This window comes from Gnatocerus cornutus, chromosome 10, assembly GCF_029298725.1.
Source record: "Gnatocerus cornutus isolate USDA-ARS CGAHR chromosome 10, icGnaCorn1.1, whole genome shotgun sequence".
Classification (NCBI taxonomy): Eukaryota; Metazoa; Arthropoda; class Insecta; order Coleoptera; family Tenebrionidae; genus Gnatocerus; species Gnatocerus cornutus.
Genome location: NC_142242.1, coordinates 1,127,517 through 1,148,530, shown reverse-complemented (window position 1 = coordinate 1,148,530; position 21,014 = coordinate 1,127,517). Strand labels below are relative to the sequence as shown.

The following is a 21,014-nucleotide window of genomic DNA, read 5'->3' as shown; positions in this document are numbered from 1 at the left end:
GTAAAAACTGGTTTTAGATTATCGGGTTTGCAGGCTTTGGAGTGTTTTTACTTACCTTTTCTGACGCAAAGGAAAGATTCGAAAAAGGTCTGACTGTTTATTAGTTATTAAAAAAACACTTATTACATACATTTAAATTATTTAATATCATTAGTAGAGATTGCTAATATATTTACAATCGACTAGAACATGTTGCTCTCTTCAATAATTTAACTATTTACAAATCCTTTGCAGGCAACATTAGAAGACAATTATAGTATATTTTCAATGCCACTGATGACACAGAGAGCCGGATTAAGACAACCCCAATGTTGATCTTGCAACATTAAGTTTGTCTTAATTTAACAAGAAAAAAATAAACAAGTTAACAAAAATTAAGTAGTACGCACTGGGCGAAATTAGACAGCCATAATTAATATATTTGGTAACACTTATAAATGGTGAAAGTGTATTTGGTTATTCATAACATGCACAAGTTAAGTTTAAAAAAGAAATGACTACATCTATACAGTTAATACTAAGTGTTCAATTACACTTCGGTAGACTTCAGCACCACACTATTTGGTTGTTTCTTGTTGAAGAGGCCTCCTAGGAAAGACTGATGGTTGTGCAGACCTGCTTTACCTTTGTTGTTCAGTTTATCGGAGCGAGAACAAGTGCTAGCTGATGTTGATTGGAAAGAAACGGACATTCCGCTATCTAAAGAACCGACACTCCCGCGACGCTGCGCCTTTTCTCCTGCAACTACACTGACAAGATTACTAAGATCGGTGGTAATTCAATGTTTCAATTTACATTGTTCATGGATATCGAGCAAGGAGTTGCTGAGGGCTGAACGTTTTATTTGTGGGTCGTGGCAAGTTTCTTCTGCACATTCAGAACCTCCAAGGGTTGGATTTTGCGAGCAAGGGCATTGGTAGGAACATACTTCCACGTCGGCTACGCCACTGTCGCGATTTTCAGTGCCTGGAAGAAGAAAGTAGTTATTCTTTTTCAGGGAGAATCGCAGGTTTTCATACCTGTTCGTGTCCCTCTGTTGGACTTTTGCCTCTCTAACTCCGCTTCAATTCGCAAATTTTCCATCTCGTCCATTTCGCTAACTGCTTCTTTTAAATCTTCCGCGAATTTACATCTGTCGTGTTCGTTTCTGGCGTTGAAAGTCACCAATACTTTCCCGTCAACTCGTTGACTTAAACGAATTCCATACGGATAATCTAAAAATGAATAAATCGATAAAATTTCGATGATAAAGAGTAGGTGGATAACTTACGCGGCGCTTCAAATAAATTAACAGTCATGCCACACAATGGAAAACTATTTCTGAAAGTGTACGTAACGGAGGACTTCTTCTTACTGAGTATTTTCGTAATAACTAGCAAATCGTTAAAAAGGAACACTTCTCTCTGGTGGACACCAGGTCTTTCTTTCTTATAAATATCAGGAATTTCGTATAATCGACAATAACAAACTAATCGGCGGTGTGGCAACGCCATGTTCGGTTTTTTCCCCACAATGGTGGCTTGGACTTTCATAACTTGAGTAACATGGTCAGAACCAGGTTTAAACTCGTTCGCTTTGACGCGTTCGTAAATGCCAGTGAGGATATCGCTGTCAATATCACCACAATCGTCGATTCCTCTTAGATTTTTAATGAAATCTTCGAGTTTCATTCGGCGCTCTGGTTTGATGTTGGGTGTGTGCAAGTCGGTATTTAACATGATAATCGCAAAGGCGAGAACAAAAATCTGGAAGAAAATCGTCAGTTTCAAAGAAAAGCTTCTACAAGACCGCACTCACCGTATCTGGAGATCTCAATCGCGCGACTACGTCCACATTGCATTGGCAATATCGCTGTGAAAACACCTCCATCAGTCTTTCTATCTTCTGGGCTTCCCCGGGCATTCGGAAATGTTGCTGGAATTTGCGAAGGGCTACATCTACTTGCATCCCCGATAAATCTAACTCGTTAGCGAAACATTCTAAAACTGCCATGCAGAACGGATTCTGTAAATTCCCTAAGTACTCTCCGATCATTTGTTTGCTCAGTCCTTTTCGTGAAATGAGAAACCGAGCAACACCCTGAGGAGAATTCTCCAAGAATCCGCGTCTGATTAAATACGAAATGCCTCTTTCTGGTTTTTTGTTAAACAAGTTGAGTCCCACTCTGTATTGTCTCTTTCTGATTGTTTCAGTGATTTTGTAACTTGTGGGTGCTTGTTGTTCGTTGACTCTTTCTAAAGTGTAAGTAGATGTGCTTGTATTGGAAATGTTGCCTAAGCTTGTTTCTAATCCTGGTTCTGCGTACTCAGAAATGTGGTTTCCTTTGCGTTTCCAAACCGGTGATCCCGAAAACTCGCATTGTACTCGTTCGGTCGATATGCTACTGTCACTACCGGAACTTTGAACACTGGATAATGAACCGTTTTCATTTGTTTTCGTTAAACCATTCGATTTATGATGTCTGGGATCCAGAGATCTAGACGAAATACTGGATGTTCGTTTTGGTACTTCTGGTGGTACTTTTCTACTGCTTAAATGTCTAGCACGAGTATATCCATTGGCTGAAGTAGTTGGCGTGCTGCAAGAACTTGCAGCCATTTGTGTGCCTCCAGAATCTGATTTCGAATCAACTGGTGAATAATAGTGTTGAACTGAAGAAGAAGATGAATAGTTTTCCCAACAAACTGTTGGCGTCCCTGATTGACTTCTGGGCATCGACATATTATCAATGTTCCGTCTTTCTCTCAAAGACATCGATCGGACTGGAAGAACTCTCATATTTGAGCATTCGTGTCCTTCATAATTCCGCACGTATTCCGGACATTGCTGTTCAGTCTCACCAATTGTGCTACGACAGTCTTCAGCGTTCCCAGGAAATCTCCGACTAATCCGCTTCTCAGCCTTTGCCATAGCCGTAATAGCAGCGAATTTCTTAAGCAACGTATAACGTCGGAAAGCTCTTTGGATTGTAAGCGCGGCATTTCTTGCTTTAACACCGCCATATTTCCTCTCCAAAACTTCAATTTGCTTGTCGAGAATATCTTGAGACAACTCGTATCTATACACAGTTTATTAGACAAAGAAAATTCTATACAACAGATACCTACGTTGTCTGAACCCTCGACCTCTTCAAAACATCCCCATTTCGTAACGACCCTTTCTTGTGAAGAGACTGACTTACACCCACGTACGTCGAATTATTTGGTGAGGTTCGAGCGTAAATCGGGCTCGCTGTTGGAGTACTGTAATTCTGAGTTTGTACGAAACTTGGTGCTTGAATGTACGTCTGTTCTTGCATGTGGTCGGAAGAACCCAATGAATTCATTATCTGGGATCTTTCCATCTTTGGTGGAAAGCTGCACAAAAACGCATTATTAGTTTTTTCCACTGGCTTTCAATCAATCAATTCGCTTCAATTTGACACTGACAAAAAATGTTTGCGAATTTTTCGAAAGCTAATGTATAATTGTTTTATTAATAATACGGCCGAGGCGAGCGATAGCGAGCCGAGTAGTCATTCAAAAAAACAATAATTGAACTTTCAAATTTGAAAGTATACTTGGCAACCTCGAAAAATTGCAATCGCAGTTATCGATTTACAACCTCCATTAAAATGCTCACAGGTCCTCGTATTTCGTATTTTTTCTTTAACCGTCAACGTAGCGCTAACCTTCTATAATGAAGCCACTTTCTTTTATTGCTCTTATTGCGCAAAGCATAAAAAACGTTTTAATGTCACAACTCAGAACTATTAAAAAAACACAGTAAAACAATGAAACTCGATAAATGCTACTACAATACCACCAGAGAAATTTAAATTCTTACCAAGTGAACGATACTGTGCTAAAAACACGGCGAAACTACACAGGAAGGCAATTAAACCTAAAATGATCAGCAATTGTGATTTTTTTTTGTACGATGATCCGGTTTCAGTACGCCCCTTGTACTACCCTGCGATGCACGATAATTCGGAGAAATTAATATAATATCGCACCACGATAAGCTAAAAATAAAAATAAAAACAAAATTCCGAATTTTCAAATTTTTAGATATTCGGATATCACGATATTAATATAGTTTTATTTATATAATAAATAATCAATACGGTGTTGTATATAAATATTATATAAGTAATTTAATAATTGTGGTGTAGATCTATAAAATAGTGCAATAAAAAGGCCTTACTTTCCCACTACGAACCCCGAGATGCATATGATCATGTTGAACACTTGCACATAAACAAAATAAACATACACTGGTCTGGAGTGTGTATCCTCCAGGAAGGCAGATGGCCAACTAAAATCAAGATGGTAAATGGTCTCAAACCTAAATCACAGGTAGTCAGATCAGCCGTAAAAGAAAAAATAAGGTCGAGGAGCAGCTGGCGCATTTGGTAACTCGAGCAACATAGGTCTCATCAAAATAACACAAATTTCCAGGCTAAGGACGTGACAATACTCTTAAAACCGAATTAACTTCAGAGCAAATGCTACATTAATTAAAATTAAGTTATCCTTTAAACCAAGGACGAACGTGTCGTGGTCATGTTAGCAACACAATGTGATATAAAAATGTTGGTGTAGTTTGAGATAAAATTTCTTCGCCACGTGTTTGTCGAAGACGGTGAGGCCCTTCGGTGAGGTGTAAAGGGAGGAATGACAGGTGGTCCGCACGTATGGCGTGTGGTGGCCGAAAGACAGGCAGATGTTTCCGAACATCTCCCCTCCGCGTCTCTCACGAATTTTAATATTCAAAGATCATGCATTTTCACTTTTTAAAACGAAAAATATCAAGTTGTAATGACCTCGATCAAAGCAATTTCCGTCGAAATCTGCAAATCATTTATTGTAACAATACACAGAGATGAAACCGCAAAACGAACGTGTGATTTCTCAATAAATGTGTTTGCAAAAATGTCTTTGAAAACCACACAAACATTGCATAAGCATCAGCGTGTTACCACATCGGTGCAAAATAGTTGATTTATTAATTCGATAACCAATACTGCCTATATTATGCTAATTGCTCCTACTAAATTTGTGACTAAGTTAATGACGTAAACCGCGCTAATTTCCCAACCATATGGAAGGTTTTTTAATCAATTCGTGAAATCCGTGTTTACAGTGGGATGGCGGAAATTGTGTCTTCTGAAGCCTTGCACTTACAAAGGTCAAAAGAGGCACAGCGTGGAAACGAAAATACAAACAGAAAATGACACAAACCGTGACATTTGCGCATAAATTACAAAGAAGGAAAAAGTATATTGCCATTATAATCTTAAAGTGAATATAATTAAATAAAGGAGAAAGTTACCAGCGAAGTCAACGCTCAACTAGGCAAATATTTACTGGCAAACAGCAAATTTCTACAAAAAACGCATATATAACATCAATATACAGAGTGGCCTCAACTTAAACCTTTCCACTATGATATATTCAAGTGTGTGGCGGACTTTAGCTACTGGCGACCGTTGTTTCTGACCAATTTCCAGCCATTAACAATTACCGCAACTACTCTATTTAATTTATAGTTCTCGATACATAAATCTGTTTTAATTAACGAATTAACGCGCCAGCCACTTTTTTACTTCACTCAACCTTGATTTCATTAAAGAAAGTGTGCTTGACTAGATACTACCATAGTGGCATGCAAGCAATTATTATAATAAAGTACATTCCTATCGAAGTGGGGTAGAAATGATCAGAACTTTATATCAATGCAATTAAACGAACATCGTCCCCAATTTTGTAATTATATACGATGCGGCAACATTGTACATGAAAAGAACCGGAAACTAAACATAGCCACGTTATGTGACGTAATTGTTTAAACTTAAAACAATTGGATGAGAGAAATGTTAAAATAGGGGGCGTGAAATTAGGTTTGAGTGAAAATTGTCAAAAGATAATGTGACAAAAGTATTACGGCCATCGACAACTGTTAAGCAAATGTAGGTTTAATGGCGCATTAGCAACCTAGGTACAACGTAAAAATAAACTAGTACGGTAGGCGCATGTTAATTACCCCAACGGTACATGCACAACGAGGTCCGTGCCCTCCTCACCCACCTATATAACAAAATGATTCACCAAGATCTGTCGCCAATTTACATTCAAAACAGTGACAGTCAAAAATGCTAAAAAGTAGACCAGAATCGAAATTAATTATGTAAGTTTGAGCATAATCAATTTTTTTCGGAGAAAATTCCAAGAACTAGTTCATATTATACAAATAGTGCAACTGTTTACACCGCTTTTGATATCTTGTGATTGATATAAAAAGTTTATACAAGATAATTACAGTCAACAACTTTCAATTTGGTACTACACAATGATAACGTTTTTTTAACAAATATTTGGAAATTTTTTATCAGGGTACCCTCATCTGGCTAAAATCGCGTTTCAATTTTTTTTATGTTTAAATACACAACCCGCATCAAAATTTCCATAAACAAAATGGCGACCCGGCGTTTACGTTAATTTTTAGATCATCGGACAAAAACTTGCGGTTCAAGATGTGACAAGAACGCGTATAACTGTCAATAAAACCTATATGGGGACGATAAATTTTGATAGACTTAAATAAAATATCGACAAACATAAACAAACGAAATTATGGGTGCATATATTTAGATCTCCTGAATTCTATATTACACGTTTTCGAAATCCAACTGGATTTGTTTACAAAAAACGCGGCATAATTTCTATGGAATAAGTATGTAAGTTCTGTTTGGTTTTCTTGTTTTCTCAGATGATCTATTATACTGAAATAGAAGCACCACATATTGTGAACAAAATGACGCATCGAAGATGATTTACAGTTTAAGATCTTCGGAATCAGTTGACAAAAATAAATGCTGCAGTTTCAAAGTGGATGAAAATAAATTCAAGGCTATAGCTGGAAAATACCGCATAATTATGTTATTAAAAGAGTGGAACAAAACCGCATCTTCATTTTGTGAATATGGGCAAAGTTCAAATTGCCAAAATGGCGCAATCAAGATGGCGAAAAACATAGTTTGTTTTGGTTTTGAGAACAATCAAGGTACCTTGATCGCGATACGCAAAATGGGGTTTTGGCCCCGAAGTGGGCGATTTTTCCCACCGTGCGTCATTCTATTAACAATATAATTGAAACACTTTACTAAACGATGTCATTCATTGTAAAAAACATCCGTAATTGTTCTAATCAGGAAAAATGTGACCCATTGTGGTGTCTAGCGGTTTTGAAAATGTTTCCGTTTATTTCGTGATATATGGTCATTGTGGGTAGATCTTTTACCTGATAACAGTGACATGTTTCCTGAAGGGTGGTAAGGTATGACAAGCATCACTAACAGTAACCAATCGACTGACATGTTGTCTCCTTGTGGTACAAACAACCCTTATTCTTTCCTGTTGTATCCCCGTTCGCCTAACTCGTACCACCGTCCTATCACAAACATCCACCGTTTGAACAGGAGTAGCCCTGACTTGTTCGGTTCTGACTTGATTTGGATGCAAAAAGGGTTGGGGAAATCCCCCTGGCGAATGTCCACGCATTACAAACACTCACAACTCACATTACACGATTGCAACCACTCTCTTGAACGGCGATAGTAAAAGTTATGGTTGGTACTTTCTATTTTTGGTGTTTATGCCAATCACTACACAAACAAGACACTGGGGGGTTGATGGATACAAAGTGGAAATTTCTACACCAAATGATTGTTGCAAATGTCAGCTGACCGTGGCTCAACACAGACAACGGAATGGAACGATCGGCACAGTTTAGAAGGCGAGCGGGGTACTCTTGACGTCACTCAGTCCTTGGTGTTACATCACCGCAATAAACAGCAAGTTTGTGTTGTTCAAAAGTAGGACTAGTGGCACTACTATCACCAGTACGGGGAGTACTTTGGAGGGATCTGGGAGGAAAAATATACAAGTAGTATATTCAAATATACTACCGTTTAGAGAGTCTGCAGCTTACCCACAATATGTTAAGACACTACACAATGTTGGTGTGGGTGCTGTTCCATTTAAAGTATGACGGAATGACCATATATCGCGGTTTTCTGACTACAAAGTGACTCTAGAGAGATAGTGTGACTATGCCCACGTTCAGTAAACTTCTGAAAAATGACAGCCACGCGATATTAGCTAGCCTCAGGATATCCGTTCACTTTCCCCTTATTTAGAAATCAATACACCGTTCGACTATACGACAATACGAGTGTATTTTCACGACCAAGAGCTGAAGTGCATGGTTGAGGTTAGTGAACTACTAAAGAACCCCAAAAGACAAATATAATTAAATTAGTACAACCAGACTGAATGTGTCGATAGCCATGATCCTGAGTCAATTACCTGTTTATTACTCTAATTTAATAAGCGCGCGATGGTTATTGTATATACAACGTCGTCGACGTCGCGACGACTTCGCGCATGCGCGAGTCACCATATCAGTGGGAGGCGTCGCTATGACATTTTACAACATCCTTGTCCCACAAACAATTACAACAAAAAACAACAACAAAAAGAAAAAGAGTCCAAATCTCGTGACAATCTGGGCCAAATTTGCTCATTTTTTATATCGTCATCATGCAATATTGATATTGCAAAACTTTTGCAACGGATCACTGATAAGATCTGATAATTTAAGATTAATTTATGGCACTTTACCCTGACTAAGTGATAACGAAATTTTCGGTTTTCTCTTTGTTCTGTGGTTTCAACTCACCTTTCATCTTGTAATCGTTTTAGTTCCACCATTTCCAATTCGAATCTGAGATTACTGTTTTCACACAGTAGGAGATCTCTTTCGCTGGCAACGCCATCAAGTTCTCGCTTAAGACGGATAATTTGATCTCTTTGCTCTCGAATAAGAGCATCTTTTTGAGCTAACAATGAATTAATATCAATATCTATTCCTGCCATTGCACTTCTATTGTGTTTGTAGTTCACACAGCCCGAGATATTTTATCTATTACGGCACTGTCCAGATTTTTAATAACACCAACATTTTCATTCACTACAAATCTTTTTCTTTATTTGTTTTTACACAATTTTGAAAAAAAATTATGACATCATGGACTCAAACGATATTGACATACCAAATACAACGCGCCGTACTGTTCGTTACTTTTTCTCACTTTTATTCGTCCATCTCTCTTACGTCACATCTTATATGTGTAAAATAAAAGGCGACATACGTGCGCATTGTAGCGCCATCTACCGGCGATTACAGATTCCTGTACTCAACATATACACAGTGAACTAATAAATATACTTCACCTGCAGCTCAGATTGCCAAAATTTCTCCAAAGCACACATTATAGTTAATTTACATTGCAAAAGTCACAAATTTTAATTTGACTAAATACGCAGCAAATTTAATGTCAAAACGGACAAACATGCAAAAGGGCTTAAATTTTCGGTTACCGAAATTTAGCATCAGATACAAATACGTAACTGCTTGCAGAAAAAAGAAAAAATGTTTTTATCTACTAGATGTAAGAATAATGCAAAATTATCAAAACTGAAAATATTTTCAAAAGAATTTTTTATCAAAACGCGTTAGTACCTTAGCACATTCGTCCTTTTGAATATTTGCGTAATTCTAAAAAAAATGATACCAACCTTGTTTTTCAAAAATACCAAAAGTTGTGGATTGGTCGACACCCCTCTAGAACAATAAAGCATCGCCATCTTGATTCCCGCAGCTTTGCAGGTTATGACCGTTTAAGCGACGCAGTAGCAAAATTGATAAAATTAAGTCATCGTGTGTGCCTAATTTGTAACAAAGTTACTTCATTTCATCAGGTAAGTCATCTTAAGTATAAATTGATAAAGCGCGATGTTGTTTTAGTCAAATTTTAACAACAATTCAAATAATTTAGTGTTGCGGTTACAGAATCAAAAGCGCGTTATTTATTGTTGTTTAGAAGTGTAATTCAAAAAGCTATTTGATTTTAGGTCTTCTTCCGACTTTTCTTCCCCACAATTGTTGTTACGACGCAGTAAACAACCAAGGAAAATAAACGCATTTTGTCGACTCAGCGATCTAGGTGAGTCATTATAGTACATTTTTGCGATAGTAAAATATTGTTTTCTTTCTATTTTAATCATTCGAAAAAAATAGTATTTTTAACTTGCTTGCATCATTGTTTAATTAGTTACACCTATTTTATGCGTTGATTAATAACATAAAAAGGCATAAACTTTGTCCCAGCTATTTTGTACTAAAATGTGGACTTTCAGAAATCTATTCTATAAGTCTATCACCCTGTATGTTTTGTCGGCTGCGATCGATACAAATACTGAGGTTAAATCCGACTACGGACAAAAGAATTAGAATCGAAACACACTTTTATTAGAATTAAATTTGATCACTTTAAACCTAATTGTATAAATTCGTTGTTTTCTCTAATTGTACCAAATTACCGATAATTTCAAATGACGCGCCAATGACAAGTGACATTTAGTTGATTTCCGGCAACAATTATGTTTAATTCACACCACACATTTAGTCAATGTGAGCAAATTGTAACATTGACTTTAATAAAGAGTAGATTATTGATTATTGAAGATATGCTTCAAAGTCTTTTTTCAATATTCTATATGGTGATAGTTTCTGTATTGACTAACCCCAAAGTCAAATTTTTTTAATTAATTTCAATTAGTAAAAGCGTGAATGCAGTATATGTAACAATGTTTGTAGATATTTAAGAGAATTGGGCTGAAACTGTGACTATTTCTATGATATTTAATAAAAGAATGTTAAAAATGTGGTGATACGGTTGGCAGTACTGCGTCGCCATTATGCGTCATCACATCCGGTCTGTATAAGTAGTGAAAATGCTGTAACGACTCCATTTTGTTACTGTTGTTAGTGGTGTAAGCGTGTGGTTGTGTATCTCTTAGAACACACAACCCACCTAAAAAAAAGAGAAATAATATTTACAAAAATCCAAAAAAATATAAAAATTTTATAAAAAACCCAAAAAAATCGAAAAACAGTGGAAAAATAACGAAAATAAACGGTTACTGTATATTTTTCGTTTCTTATGTTGTCGCGTAGCATTTAATATCTGTGTAGTATCGACAAGTGAAATTGGTGAAAAATGAATCCGGGTGCTCCAAATTACCCCATGGCGTCCCTGTACGTGGGGGATCTCCATACCGATATCACGGAAGCTATGCTTTTCGAAAAGTTTTCCACTGCAGGACCAGTTCTTTCGATCCGTGTTTGCAGAGATTTGATAACCAGACGATCGTTGGGTTATGCATATGTGAATTTTCAACAACCTGCTGATGGTGAGTCATTGTAATCTCGATTCTCAACGAAATTTTACCCCATGTTTTCATTCCATATGGTATTTGTTGCATGGTACTGTTATCTGCGCCTTCAATGCTAACCTTTCCCCCCCTCTCCAACCTTGGAAATACCATTTTCCTTACGTACTATCACATTTTTTGCCAGCCTTATCTCTTCCTCTCGTCTTGTCCCAATCTCCTCTACTAAAATCATGCAATGCCACCCAAATCTCGGCGAAGAGATCTAATTTTCCCTGAAATCTTGTAGCTGAACGCGCCTTGGACACGATGAATTTCGATTTGATCAAAGGACGCCCCATCCGCATCATGTGGTCTCAACGTGACCCTTCCCTTCGTAAATCAGGGGTTGGAAATGTGTTCATCAAGAATCTGGATCGTTCTATCGACAACAAAGCTATGTACGATACGTTTTCTGCCTTCGGAAACATTCTCAGTTGTAAAGTAGCTCAAGACGAAAATGGGACAAGCAAAGGCTACGGCTTTGTGCATTTTGAAACTGAAGAAGCGGCAAACAAATCCATCGAAAAAGTAAACGGAATGTTGCTCAACGGAAAGAAAGTCTACGTTGGACGATTCATTCCACGTAAAGAGCGTGAAAAGGAACTCGGCGAAAAAGCCAAACTTTTCACCAATGTCTACGTTAAGAATTTTGGCGAAGACTTAACCGAGGAGCAGCTTAGGGTCATGTTCGAGAAGTACGGGAAGATTACCAGCTACAAGATCATGAGCAAGGACGACGGAAAATCCAAAGGATTCGGATTTGTAGCGTTCGAAAACCCCGAGGCCGCTGAAACCGCCGTCGAAGCACTCAATGGTAATTTACTTTGCAAGTTTCATGACCTAGGGAAGGCAGCTTAAGAGAAATGGTTAAATATTTACGATTTCAAGCGCTCTGGGTGTGGTTTTGCGTTTTTGGGGGTTACGGATTTGAGTCACTAGTTAGTCACTACCCACGTGTTAATCTAGAATGTGGTGATAACATTCCAACAATTAAACAAAGATGTAAAGCTCGTATTTTTAACTTCGCAACTGTTTTTTATAGATGTTCTTAACTCTTGTTTTTTGTTTAGGAAAAGAAATCTTGGAAGGTAAGCCTCTGTACGTAGGTCGCGCTCAAAAGAAGGCCGAACGTCAACAAGAGTTGAAACGTCGCTTCGAAGCTTTGAAAATGGAACGTTTGAACCGTTACCAAGGCGTCAACTTGTACGTCAAGAATTTGGATGATACCATAGATGACGAGCGTTTGCGTAAGGAGTTCTCTCCGTTCGGAACAATCACCTCTGCGAAAGTAATGATGGAAGATAACCGCAGTAAAGGGTTCGGTTTCGTTTGCTTTTCGTCGCCAGAAGAGGCAACAAAGGCTGTAACCGAAATGAACGGACGTATAGTTGGGTCGAAACCTTTGTACGTGGCTCTAGCTCAACGTAAGGAAGATCGGAAAGCCCACTTGACATCCCAATACATGCAGCGTATGGCAAATATGCGAATGCACCAGATGGGTCAGTTTATACAACCAGGAACCTCTAGCGGATACTTTGTTCCGACAATTCCTGCACCACAGAGATTCTATGGGGCTGCGCAGATGGCGCAAATTCGGACTAATCCGAGATGGCCGGCCCAAACTCAGGTGCGCCCTGGGGCGCAAGGAAGCGCGAATCCGTACGGTACTATTCCGACCACGTACAGAGCCGCTCCACGGCCACCAAACCAGTCAGCCGCCATGAGGAGCAGTATCAATGTGCCGCGACCAATAACAGGCCAGCAGCCGCAGAATATACAAGGACGACCGTTGGCTAGCCAAGGCGTTGTAGCACCTGCAGGTAATCGCCCAACTACTTACAAGTATACAGCAAATATGCGTAACCCTCCACAAGGTTTAGGCATCAGCAATGCTGCACCCGTCCAGCAAGCTGTCCACATTCAAGGCCAGGAGCCTTTAACAGCCACCATGTTGGCAGCTGCCCCGCCACAAGAGCAAAAGCAAATGCTGGGTGAGAGGCTCTTCCCACTTATTCAACGCATGTATCCTGATTTGGCGGGCAAAATCACCGGTATGTTACTCGAGATTGACAATTCTGAGCTGTTGCATATGTTGGAACACAATGAATCCCTCAAAGCCAAGGTGGAGGAAGCTGTTGCTGTCTTGCAAGCTCACCAAGCCAAGCAGGCTGCTATCAAAAAAGAGTAATCGACTTACACAGATCACAAATAAATAATAAAAAAATTGCAAACATGTCATACGACAAAAAAAATATATAAAAATCGCAACACTATCAATGTTCAATGCCTAGTTTTAAACAATATAATTAGGTACCGGATTAAAACTATGTTTTGAACAGACAAAAATAATCTTATAATGAAACTTTTCAATTTGTTTGTGATTTTTGCTTGTTTGCAATTTTCACAGTTTTAGTTTGATTTATTGCGTCAGCGTTATTGTTTAATTTTCTTATTTCACATACTGATACAATACATATTGTTAACTATTGTAAAATTAAATTATTCTCAGAATACATGTAAATTTTGCATATATTTTTACTGAAGTTGTATTTCTTATTTTACTCTCTTTGGTTTTTGGAATTTTCGAAGTAATAATATTCATTAATTCAGTCTTATTTTTTTCATTACCCAACACCCACACTCTTCCTCAAAAATTGTGCTTAATTATCTCTTATTAAAGTGCCTTATCTTATCTTTAAAAAACGTGGTAAGTATCTTGATTACATACAAATGTGCACCAAATTCAAAATACAGGAGAAGCGAAGTTTCCAAATATTCCGATACAGTAGTGACTCAATAGTATGGACCTATTTTTGTTTATATTAAGTAGTTATAAAATTGTGTTGAATTTATCCAAGTGCCAAAAGCTTTACCTGTCTAGAAACAAATTATATAATTTAATCCAAAACCGTAGCTGCATATTTTTCCAAAAAAAGGGTCGCCATTGTTTACGTTCGGTTTTTGCTTTTTGCTCTGAGAATTTACATAACTACTAATAAATTCTCTGGCCAAAACAGCACAACGTGAGGAGTGTCTAAGTCGACTTGCTGTTTACGTGTACAAACCTGTTTCCTAATACACTATTAGAGTTTGCCACCCATAACTCCAAACACCCTGTATAAATTGACCTTTTATTATATGAATATTTTTTATTATAAACAGTAGTCATTTCATAACATTAACAATTTCGGTATAAAATCAATTAACTAACCAACTTGGAATGAACACAACAGGTTCAATTTTGTCACTTCACTTCAAACATTTGCAACAGCTTTTCTTGCAGCGTCATCGAGATGTTCAGCTGTCTGTATTTCCAACGCGGACTCTTTAATGATTCTTCGTGCTTCAGAAGCATTTGTACCTTCCAATCTTACAATTAAAGGCACTTTAAGATTCATTGATTTCATGGCACCAACAATACCATTTGCAATAGTGGCACAATTGACAATACCCCCAAAAACATTAACCAGAATGCACTTGACATTCTTGTCAGACGTAAGAATGTTGAAAGCGGCTCGAACTTGATCCTCCTTCACGCTTCCACCAACATCTAAGAAGTTAGCGGGGTTTCCTCCATGGAGTTTGATGATGTCCATGGTGGCCATGGCTAAACCAGCTCCATTGACCAAGCAGCCGATATTACCATCCATGCCAATGTAGTTTAAGTTGTGTTTAGCTGCTTCTACTTCTCTGGGATCACTTTCCGTGACGTCTTCCAAACCGAAGACTTGTTTTTGACGGAACTGAGCGTTGTCGTCAAAGTTGATTTTTGCATCAACTGCAATAACTTTGGTATCGTCGGTTTCAACCAACGGGTTGATTTCCAGTTGTGTGGCGTCTACTGCCAAGAAGAATTGCCACAGTTTTTTAATTTCTGTCATCGCCAAGGGTTTGAAAGGACCTTTGAATTCCAGAAAAGTCGCGATTTCGTCGGCCATACTGTCAGTGATCCCCTCATAGATATCAATGGGGATGTTTTTGATAAGATGTGGGGTCTTTTCAGCGACACCCTCAATGTCCATTCCTCCAGCAGGGGATGCTATGATTACAGGACCATTTCGTTGTCTGTCCATCAGGATACAAACGTATGTTTCTCTAGTTATATTCACGCTTTCTGCGATCATGATTTTCTTCACTTCAATGCCATCTTTAGGGGTTTGTTTGGTGATGAGCTTGTAGCCCAACATCTTCTTAGCGATTGTTGCAACATCGTCTCGGCTGAAAGGTTCTCATGAGTGATATTTTCAAAATTTTGGAAAAATACCTTGAAGTAACGTGTACTCCTCCTTTGAAGCCGTTATCAAAGTGGCCTTTTCCTCGACCACCGGCAAGAATTTGGGCCTTAACTACGTATTCTTTTACATCTGTAAAACAGGCGTTGTCACCCAAATTCATTTATTTTTGTACAACTTACTAAATTTTGCGAATTCTGCGCTGTTTGTCTCATCGATCATACAAAAGTCTTGAATGGCAACTCCATTCTTGCGCAATAAATCTTTACTTTGATATTCTAGAAGGTTTAAACGGCGGATAGGAACCTAAAACTTTAAGGTTAAACCATGTTTTTGTAAACTTTTTACGAAATTACTGTAAATTGTTTGATATGTGGACGCAAATTGAAGGCTTTGGTCCATATGGAAGACATTTCGTGATGATATCGGACACAAACACTGATAATTGACGAATTGAGGGAATTGAGTTGACCGCACAAAGTCCAATGTGGTGTCGCTCCGAAGCTGAGCTGTATTATTGGGTGCTTAAAAAAGGTTTTCGGTGCCAATTTCTTTTAATTCTTGTTTTTATACAAGACAATAATATAACTTTTTTCTTTTTATCTTGTAACGTAACCTCAATGCTCTGACGTCTGACCTTGAGTTTGACAACGATTGAAAACTGACGAGTTGATCATAGACCTACGTAACATTCCCGTTTACTGACTTTTCTTTACTGTCTCACAGTTTAGTTTATCGAGAATGATAATACAGTGGGGTCTCGATGATCCGGCCGATTATCCCGAATTTGAAATCTTCGAAACAAGTCATTTTGCGCAGAATTTCACGCAGAATCCAAAATTGTGCGTCACGTACGTCAATAAATAAGCGAATTAGAAGCGTTTAAATTCACGGATGGTAAATTTTTAGTTCCGATTGATATAAACTTCGATATCTCCGAAACGAAGACAGAACGAAAGATGGGGTTTTCACCATAGTTTTTCTTGAGTTTTTTTTCATAAAAATCCGGTCTTATCTCAAATTGTAAAAATTGAAAAAAAAAACCTTTTGGTCCAAAGGTTTTCGGTTTTCGATTTTTGAACCTAAATATCTCCGGAACTATGACAGATATTAAGATGCGGTTTACACCATCGTTTTCCTCACTCTTCAGCCGATGAGAATGATATATTACATATCCCGAATTTGAAGTTTCAAGGTTGTCAAAAAATCAGGTTTCTAAATTTAATTCGGTCAAAGTCTACGTCTTAAAAAAAAATCTAAATTGTGTGCCCTTCGCTTTACAGTTTTGGAATTTAGTGGACTTAATACACGACTCAAAAAGAGTGCTTTGTCCAAATTTCGTAGCTGTGGCAGTAAAATTACCAAAATTACTAATTTTGGTGGAGGACTTCGCCACTTTTTATTTCGTCTTCAAAATGAAAATTTCAAAAATTTATATCTTTTGCTCTAGAATTTTGCAATTTGGTGGAGTTGGTACACAACTCAAAAATAGTACTTTCTCTAAATTTTGTAGCTGTAGCACCAAAATTACCAAAATTACGAATTTTGGTGGAGGATCTTACAAATTTTTGCTCGTCTTAAAAATAAAAATTTCTGAAATTTGTGTCTTTTGCTCTAGAATTTTGCAATTTGATGGAGTTAATACACGACTTAAAAATAGTACTTTCTTCAAATTTCGAAGCTGTAGTCGTAAAATTACCAAAATTACGAATTTTGTTGAGGACCTCGCAACTTTTTGTTTCGTCTTCAAACTGAAAATTTCTAAAATTTCTAAAATCAAATATAATACTTTCTCTAGCTCTAAAATTACCAAAATTTACGGAGCAATTTTAAACTATTTGTACTCATTTTATGCAGATTTCCACGCAGAATCCAAAACTGGGTAATATATTCACGTACGTCAGTAAATAACTGAGTTAGAAGCGTTTAAAATTTCGATTAATAAAGTTTTAGTTCCGAAAGGTAAAAATCCCCGAAACTAAAACAGAGCAAAAAAATTATATAAACGGGAACAACGTAGGTACGATTTTCTATATTAACAAGTAACAAAAGTACAAAGAATAATGCTCAATATCCCATATGGAGATGACTCTCCCGCTCCTTGGACCTCTTCTTCAGCAGAATAATGCAAATTAGAAGAAGTGCTAACAGCGCAATCACCAGAGCCACAAGAGTGTACATCGCGTGCCGAAAACCAGCGGCCGGATCTGCAACTGTCGATTAGTACAACTCTTCCAGTAAATTTTTTACCTGGACTAATTTGCAGCTCCTTAGGAATGTTATTAGACAGATTGTTCTTCACATCTGCGATTTTCGGTAGAAGTTCGTTCCAGAACACGACTCTTTGGGTTCGTTTTCGTGCCTCTTCACCGTCTGAGGATCCTGGTGCCAAATGTTCGATATAGAAGTCCCCAGCCGTGTATTTTCTCCACGTTTTGACTTGATTGTTTGGAGTGGGGTTGCTGTAAAATTCTATTAGCTATATTTAGGGGTGGTGTAGTATCGTACCCAAAATTAACGAAGTTGGTCCATAGTTCTCGAATTCTACGACTCAGATTTCTCTCATTGTTGTTGAATCTTCTTCTTTGGCCTTGTTTTAGTAAACTCGGACCAAACAACAGGAGAAGATCTGTTGTTATAGTTGAGTCATTGGTATTAAGTACGAATCCTATATCATCCATGTAGTACACATAAATTGGTTGCACGTAAGATGTTATAAGATCTGACAGTTGGAGAAAATGAGGAGCTTCAATTTTTGCTTGAAATTCCAACTCCTTCAGTTCGTCGTACAAAATACGAACGTCTCCTTGGTTGGAAGAGAAATACTGCCATTTAATAAGATCAAACTGCTGCTTCTTGGTGTATCGGCTCAGTTTATATAACCGAAGAATTTCAGGGATTTTTGCTTTTTCTATGTAGTTTAAGAGTTGCGGGTAACCTTGACTTGCTAGTTCCAACCATTGCACTAAAATTAAGAGATAGAGTGGTGCTATAGCTACCACGAGCTACTTACTAAACTCTTCATCCGCGATGGGTTTCGAAATTCCCGTCAGAATTGGGACTTGAAGAAACGTCCCTTGCTTTAGGGCGTTGCTTGGATCTAAGGGTAAATACCGGTTGGGTTCTGGTAAAAAACTGTCGATGATAGGGAAAAACTTATCGTTCCAATTCAGAGACTAAAAAAATCGTCAATGCTACATATAAAAAAACACATTTTTATACCCCGGAGTATTCCGCAAGGGCTTGTAAAATATGCTCGACTTTCTTCCCCCGAAGACATTTAACAGGATTAACAGTATAAGTATCACATCCTAACATCCTCACTATTTGTTTTGAAGCAACGATAGGATCGTTTTGATGCTGCCACGAGGAAATTGCACTCCCGGATGATATAATGACTCTTTGGAAAAACCCTGAAGACTCAAAATAGTGATAGGGTGACAAAAATATCGTACCAACCAGCAGTTCTTGGGGACACCATATGAAAAACCACACTAACAGCCCCCGATTGATGCCCATACAAAGTTATTTTTTCAGGATCTCCTCCGAAGTGGTAGATGTTCTCACGGATCCACAACAAACCAAAATATTGGTCGAGCATCCCTAAATTCCCTCTAGCTTCTGATGTCCCCAAGCAAAAGAATCCGAAGACGTTCAAACGGTAGTTTATGGTGACAACCACCAGACCTTCTGCCGCGAAATCTTGACCATTGATTGGGAGTTGACTGCTTTGGTAGAATTGTTTACCTTCGAAAAATACCACGACGGGTAAAGGGGCGTAGAGACCAGCATTCTGAAAGATCGGTACTATAGACTGTTATATAGTTCGGTACTAAGATACCTCAGGTGCCCAAACGTTTAGGTACAAGCAATCTTCTTGATCATTAGTCCCTGGTTTAAAAGGTAGCTGGGGACAATGCGCCCCGAAATTTGTCGCCTGTCTCGTACCATTCCACCCTTCATTTTTTTGAGGGGGCGCAAATCGAAGATCTCCGATTGGTGGAGACGCATACGGTATTCCAACAAAAGAATTCACAATTTTTCCGGAGTCTATTACAACTTTTGTCTACGAAAATCAAATTATGTTTAGAAAATGTTAAAGAAACTTACTCCTTCTAGAATTCCTTGTTGAACTCTAGCTGTCGGACGTCTTTCGCGCCAGTTTTGACACCCAATAAAGCCCAAAACGACGTGATAAATAATTAGTTGTCTCAAAAACATCACAATTTCAATGTTGAAACAAAAATAAATTTGCTTTGCTACATTATTTTTATTTTGCCACTGTTAAATCATTCTGGTAATACAACGAATCGGTATAACAAATTTCATGAGTGTTCATGTAGTTTCCGGTTTCCCCTTTTGTTTTGTTTCCGGTATAACATTGATTTGTAACAACGTATTTTACATAGTTGATGGTTTTTTGCATTATTGTCACACTATAAGAGCAGAACTATTTATTTTATTTTGGAAAAAAACTTAATGAAGTTACGTTTCGAATTGTCATTGTTTAATATGAAATTTATTTCAGGAGTTGTTATTGTAAATTTATTATTTTAGTTTTCAAATAGTGATAATGATAGTTTTAAATACGTTTCGGTCAGGGACACAAAAATCCGTGACAAATAGTATAAATCCGGTTTTTTGAGATAAACGTAAGCAGATTGTAAGTTGTTAAATAGCTGCATAAATTGGGGAAAATTTGAACGCAAGTGCGAAAAATGTAGAAATCGCTACTGAAAAGTGTAGAAACTTAGAAACCGGCCGACACGTTTGGAAGTTGGAAATCATGAAAAGTCGTGAAAATTTTGCGAATAATTGTCTTGACTTTTGACATTTTCCAATTGAAAGGCGCTCTTCATTAAAGATCAACAAAAAATTCCCCACCAACTGCAATAAAAATTCCGCTAAAGCAACCATCGTAAAATCGCCTAAAAACCGCGAAAATAGCGATCTATTTGAACGTTCGAGGTCTCAAAATCGGCAATCACGAATAAATAGAAAATCTCCGATAATGCCAAGTGATCGTCGGAGATATTTAGCATCGTTTTCAAGTCTAAAAAACAACATGTGTTCTTTGGCGTTATAACGAATCAAGGCAGAATGTAAATTTCGCTTTCTTCCATATAAGGTGCTGAGCTTAGTTTTCAGGTCATATTACTCACAATATAGACAAATATAGTTTAATTACAAGACGCAATTTGCGGCGACTCCAAAATTGAAAATAAGTAGAAAAACAAGTTCATTTCAAATGAAGCGGTCCTCGAAACATCACAACAAATGTAAAATCAAAATCATAAGTAAAAATAATTGTGCGGTAAAAATAAATAAGAAAAAAAATTCCAAGTTTTGTTTGAAATCGTGCGCTTTTGAGTGTTTCTATCCATTTATGCGGATTATCTAAGGTAAGGAAAGTTATAAATTTAACAAAATTTGAGAAGTGATACAAAATATGGAGTTGAAAACT

The 21,014-nt window shown here is 37.6% G+C and overlaps 5 protein-coding genes across 9 annotated transcripts; 1 reads left to right on the top strand and 4 right to left on the bottom strand.

The window, feature by feature from the left end:
* Positions 1 to 83: 83 nt before the first annotated feature.
* siz (Brefeldin-resistant Arf-GEF family protein schizo) lies at positions 84 to 9,162 on the bottom strand. Of its 3 annotated transcripts, none has more exons than XM_088047313.1 (7): positions 8,722 to 9,162; positions 3,108 to 3,356; positions 1,798 to 3,058; positions 1,271 to 1,745; positions 1,020 to 1,214; positions 796 to 966; positions 84 to 744 (listed from the first exon to the last, which is right to left on the bottom strand). In XM_088047313.1, exons 1-7 carry the CDS (start codon positions 8,916 to 8,918, stop codon positions 530 to 532), a joined length of 2,763 nt encoding a protein of 920 aa, XP_087903439.1. In that variant the 5' UTR covers positions 8,919 to 9,162; the 3' UTR covers positions 84 to 529. The 3 variants fall into 3 exon arrangements, with proteins under 3 accessions (XP_087903439.1, XP_087903438.1, XP_087903440.1); XM_088047312.1 differs by lacking the exon at positions 8,722 to 9,162 and adding an exon at positions 7,282 to 7,740; XM_088047314.1 differs by lacking the exon at positions 8,722 to 9,162 and adding an exon at positions 7,282 to 7,740 and having other exon boundaries at positions 658 to 749.
* LOC148166991 (uncharacterized) lies at positions 7,796 to 8,331 on the bottom strand. The gene is made up of 5 exons (XM_088047236.1): positions 8,305 to 8,331; positions 8,190 to 8,262; positions 8,092 to 8,141; positions 7,972 to 8,060; positions 7,796 to 7,906 (listed from the first exon to the last, which is right to left on the bottom strand). Exons 1-5 carry the CDS (start codon positions 8,329 to 8,331, stop codon positions 7,798 to 7,800), a joined length of 348 nt encoding a protein of 115 aa, XP_087903362.1. The 3' UTR covers positions 7,796 to 7,797.
* A 1,887-nt stretch (positions 9,163 to 11,049) lies between the features above and the next one.
* On the top strand, positions 11,050 to 13,928 carry pAbp (poly(A) binding protein). 2 transcript variants are annotated; one of them, XM_088047394.1, is made up of 4 exons: positions 11,050 to 11,297; positions 11,566 to 12,132; positions 12,389 to 13,138; positions 13,193 to 13,928. In XM_088047394.1, exons 1-4 carry the CDS (start codon positions 11,105 to 11,107, stop codon positions 13,504 to 13,506), a joined length of 1,824 nt encoding a protein of 607 aa, XP_087903520.1. In that variant the 5' UTR covers positions 11,050 to 11,104; the 3' UTR covers positions 13,507 to 13,928. The 2 variants fall into 2 exon arrangements, with proteins under 2 accessions (XP_087903520.1, XP_087903519.1); XM_088047393.1 differs by having other exon boundaries at positions 12,389 to 13,928.
* Positions 13,929 to 14,435: 507 nt separating this feature from the next.
* Positions 14,436 to 16,227, bottom strand: ScsbetaG (Succinyl-coenzyme A synthetase beta subunit, GDP-forming). Its single transcript, XM_088048075.1, has 4 exons — positions 15,907 to 16,227; positions 15,733 to 15,856; positions 15,583 to 15,682; positions 14,436 to 15,536 (listed from the first exon to the last, which is right to left on the bottom strand). Exons 1-4 carry the CDS (start codon positions 15,961 to 15,963, stop codon positions 14,573 to 14,575), a joined length of 1,245 nt encoding a protein of 414 aa, XP_087904201.1. The 5' UTR covers positions 15,964 to 16,227; the 3' UTR covers positions 14,436 to 14,572.
* A 1,340-nt stretch (positions 16,228 to 17,567) lies between these two features.
* LOC148166987 (pyrethroid hydrolase Ces2a) lies at positions 17,568 to 19,876 on the bottom strand. Of its 2 annotated transcripts, none has more exons than XM_088047714.1 (8): positions 19,661 to 19,876; positions 19,392 to 19,616; positions 19,010 to 19,343; positions 18,773 to 18,963; positions 18,564 to 18,726; positions 18,059 to 18,515; positions 17,801 to 18,012; positions 17,568 to 17,757 (listed from the first exon to the last, which is right to left on the bottom strand). In XM_088047714.1, exons 1-8 carry the CDS (start codon positions 19,769 to 19,771, stop codon positions 17,618 to 17,620), a joined length of 1,833 nt encoding a protein of 610 aa, XP_087903840.1. In that variant the 5' UTR covers positions 19,772 to 19,876; the 3' UTR covers positions 17,568 to 17,617. The 2 variants fall into 2 exon arrangements, with proteins under 2 accessions (XP_087903840.1, XP_087903841.1); XM_088047715.1 differs by having other exon boundaries at positions 17,807 to 18,012.
* Positions 19,877 to 21,014: the final 1,138 nt, after the last annotated feature.

Coding starts and splice junctions, on each gene's coding strand:
- ScsbetaG (XM_088048075.1), bottom strand. CDS start 15,963: ATGTCTTCCATATGGACCAAAGCCTTCAATTTGCGTCCACATATCAAA. Junction 15,683..15,732: donor CGCAGAATTCGCAAAATTTA/GTAAGTTGTACA, acceptor CCTGTTTTACAG/ATGTAAAAGAATACGTAGTT. Junction 15,537..15,582: donor GGAGTACACGTTACTTCAAG/GTATTTTTCCAA, acceptor AGAACCTTTCAG/CCGAGACGATGTTGCAACAA.
- pAbp (XM_088047393.1), top strand. CDS start 11,105: ATGAATCCGGGTGCTCCAAATTACCCCATGGCGTCCCTGTACGTGGGG. Junction 11,298..11,565: donor TTTTCAACAACCTGCTGATG/GTGAGTCATTGT, acceptor GAAATCTTGTAG/CTGAACGCGCCTTGGACACG. Junction 12,133..12,388: donor CGCCGTCGAAGCACTCAATG/GTAATTTACTTT, acceptor TTTTTTGTTTAG/GAAAAGAAATCTTGGAAGGT.
- siz (XM_088047312.1), bottom strand. CDS start 7,541: ATGCGTGGACATTCGCCAGGGGGATTTCCCCAACCCTTTTTGCATCCA. Junction 3,357..7,281: donor AAACATGTCACTGTTATCAG/GTAAAAGATCTA, acceptor GTTTTTGTGCAG/CTTTCCACCAAAGATGGAAA. Junction 1,746..1,797: donor GATTGAGATCTCCAGATACG/GTGAGTGCGGTC, acceptor ATTTTCTTCCAG/ATTTTTGTTCTCGCCTTTGC.
- LOC148166987 (XM_088047714.1), bottom strand. CDS start 19,771: ATGTTTTTGAGACAACTAATTATTTATCACGTCGTTTTGGGCTTTATT. Junction 18,727..18,772: donor CCCTTGCGGAATACTCCGGG/GTATAAAAATGT, acceptor CGATTTTTTTAG/TCTCTGAATTGGAACGATAA. Junction 18,013..18,058: donor ACCAACTTCGTTAATTTTGG/GTACGATACTAC, acceptor AGAATTTTACAG/CAACCCCACTCCAAACAATC.
- LOC148166991 (XM_088047236.1), bottom strand. CDS start 8,331: ATGGCTATCGACACATTCAGTCTGGTT. Junction 8,263..8,304: donor TCGACACATTCAGTCTGGTT/GTACTAATTTAA, acceptor GTTCTTTAGTAG/TTCACTAACCTCAACCATGC. Junction 8,061..8,091: donor GTTTACTGAACGTGGGCATA/GTCACACTATCT, acceptor GTCACTTTGTAG/TCAGAAAACCGCGATATATG.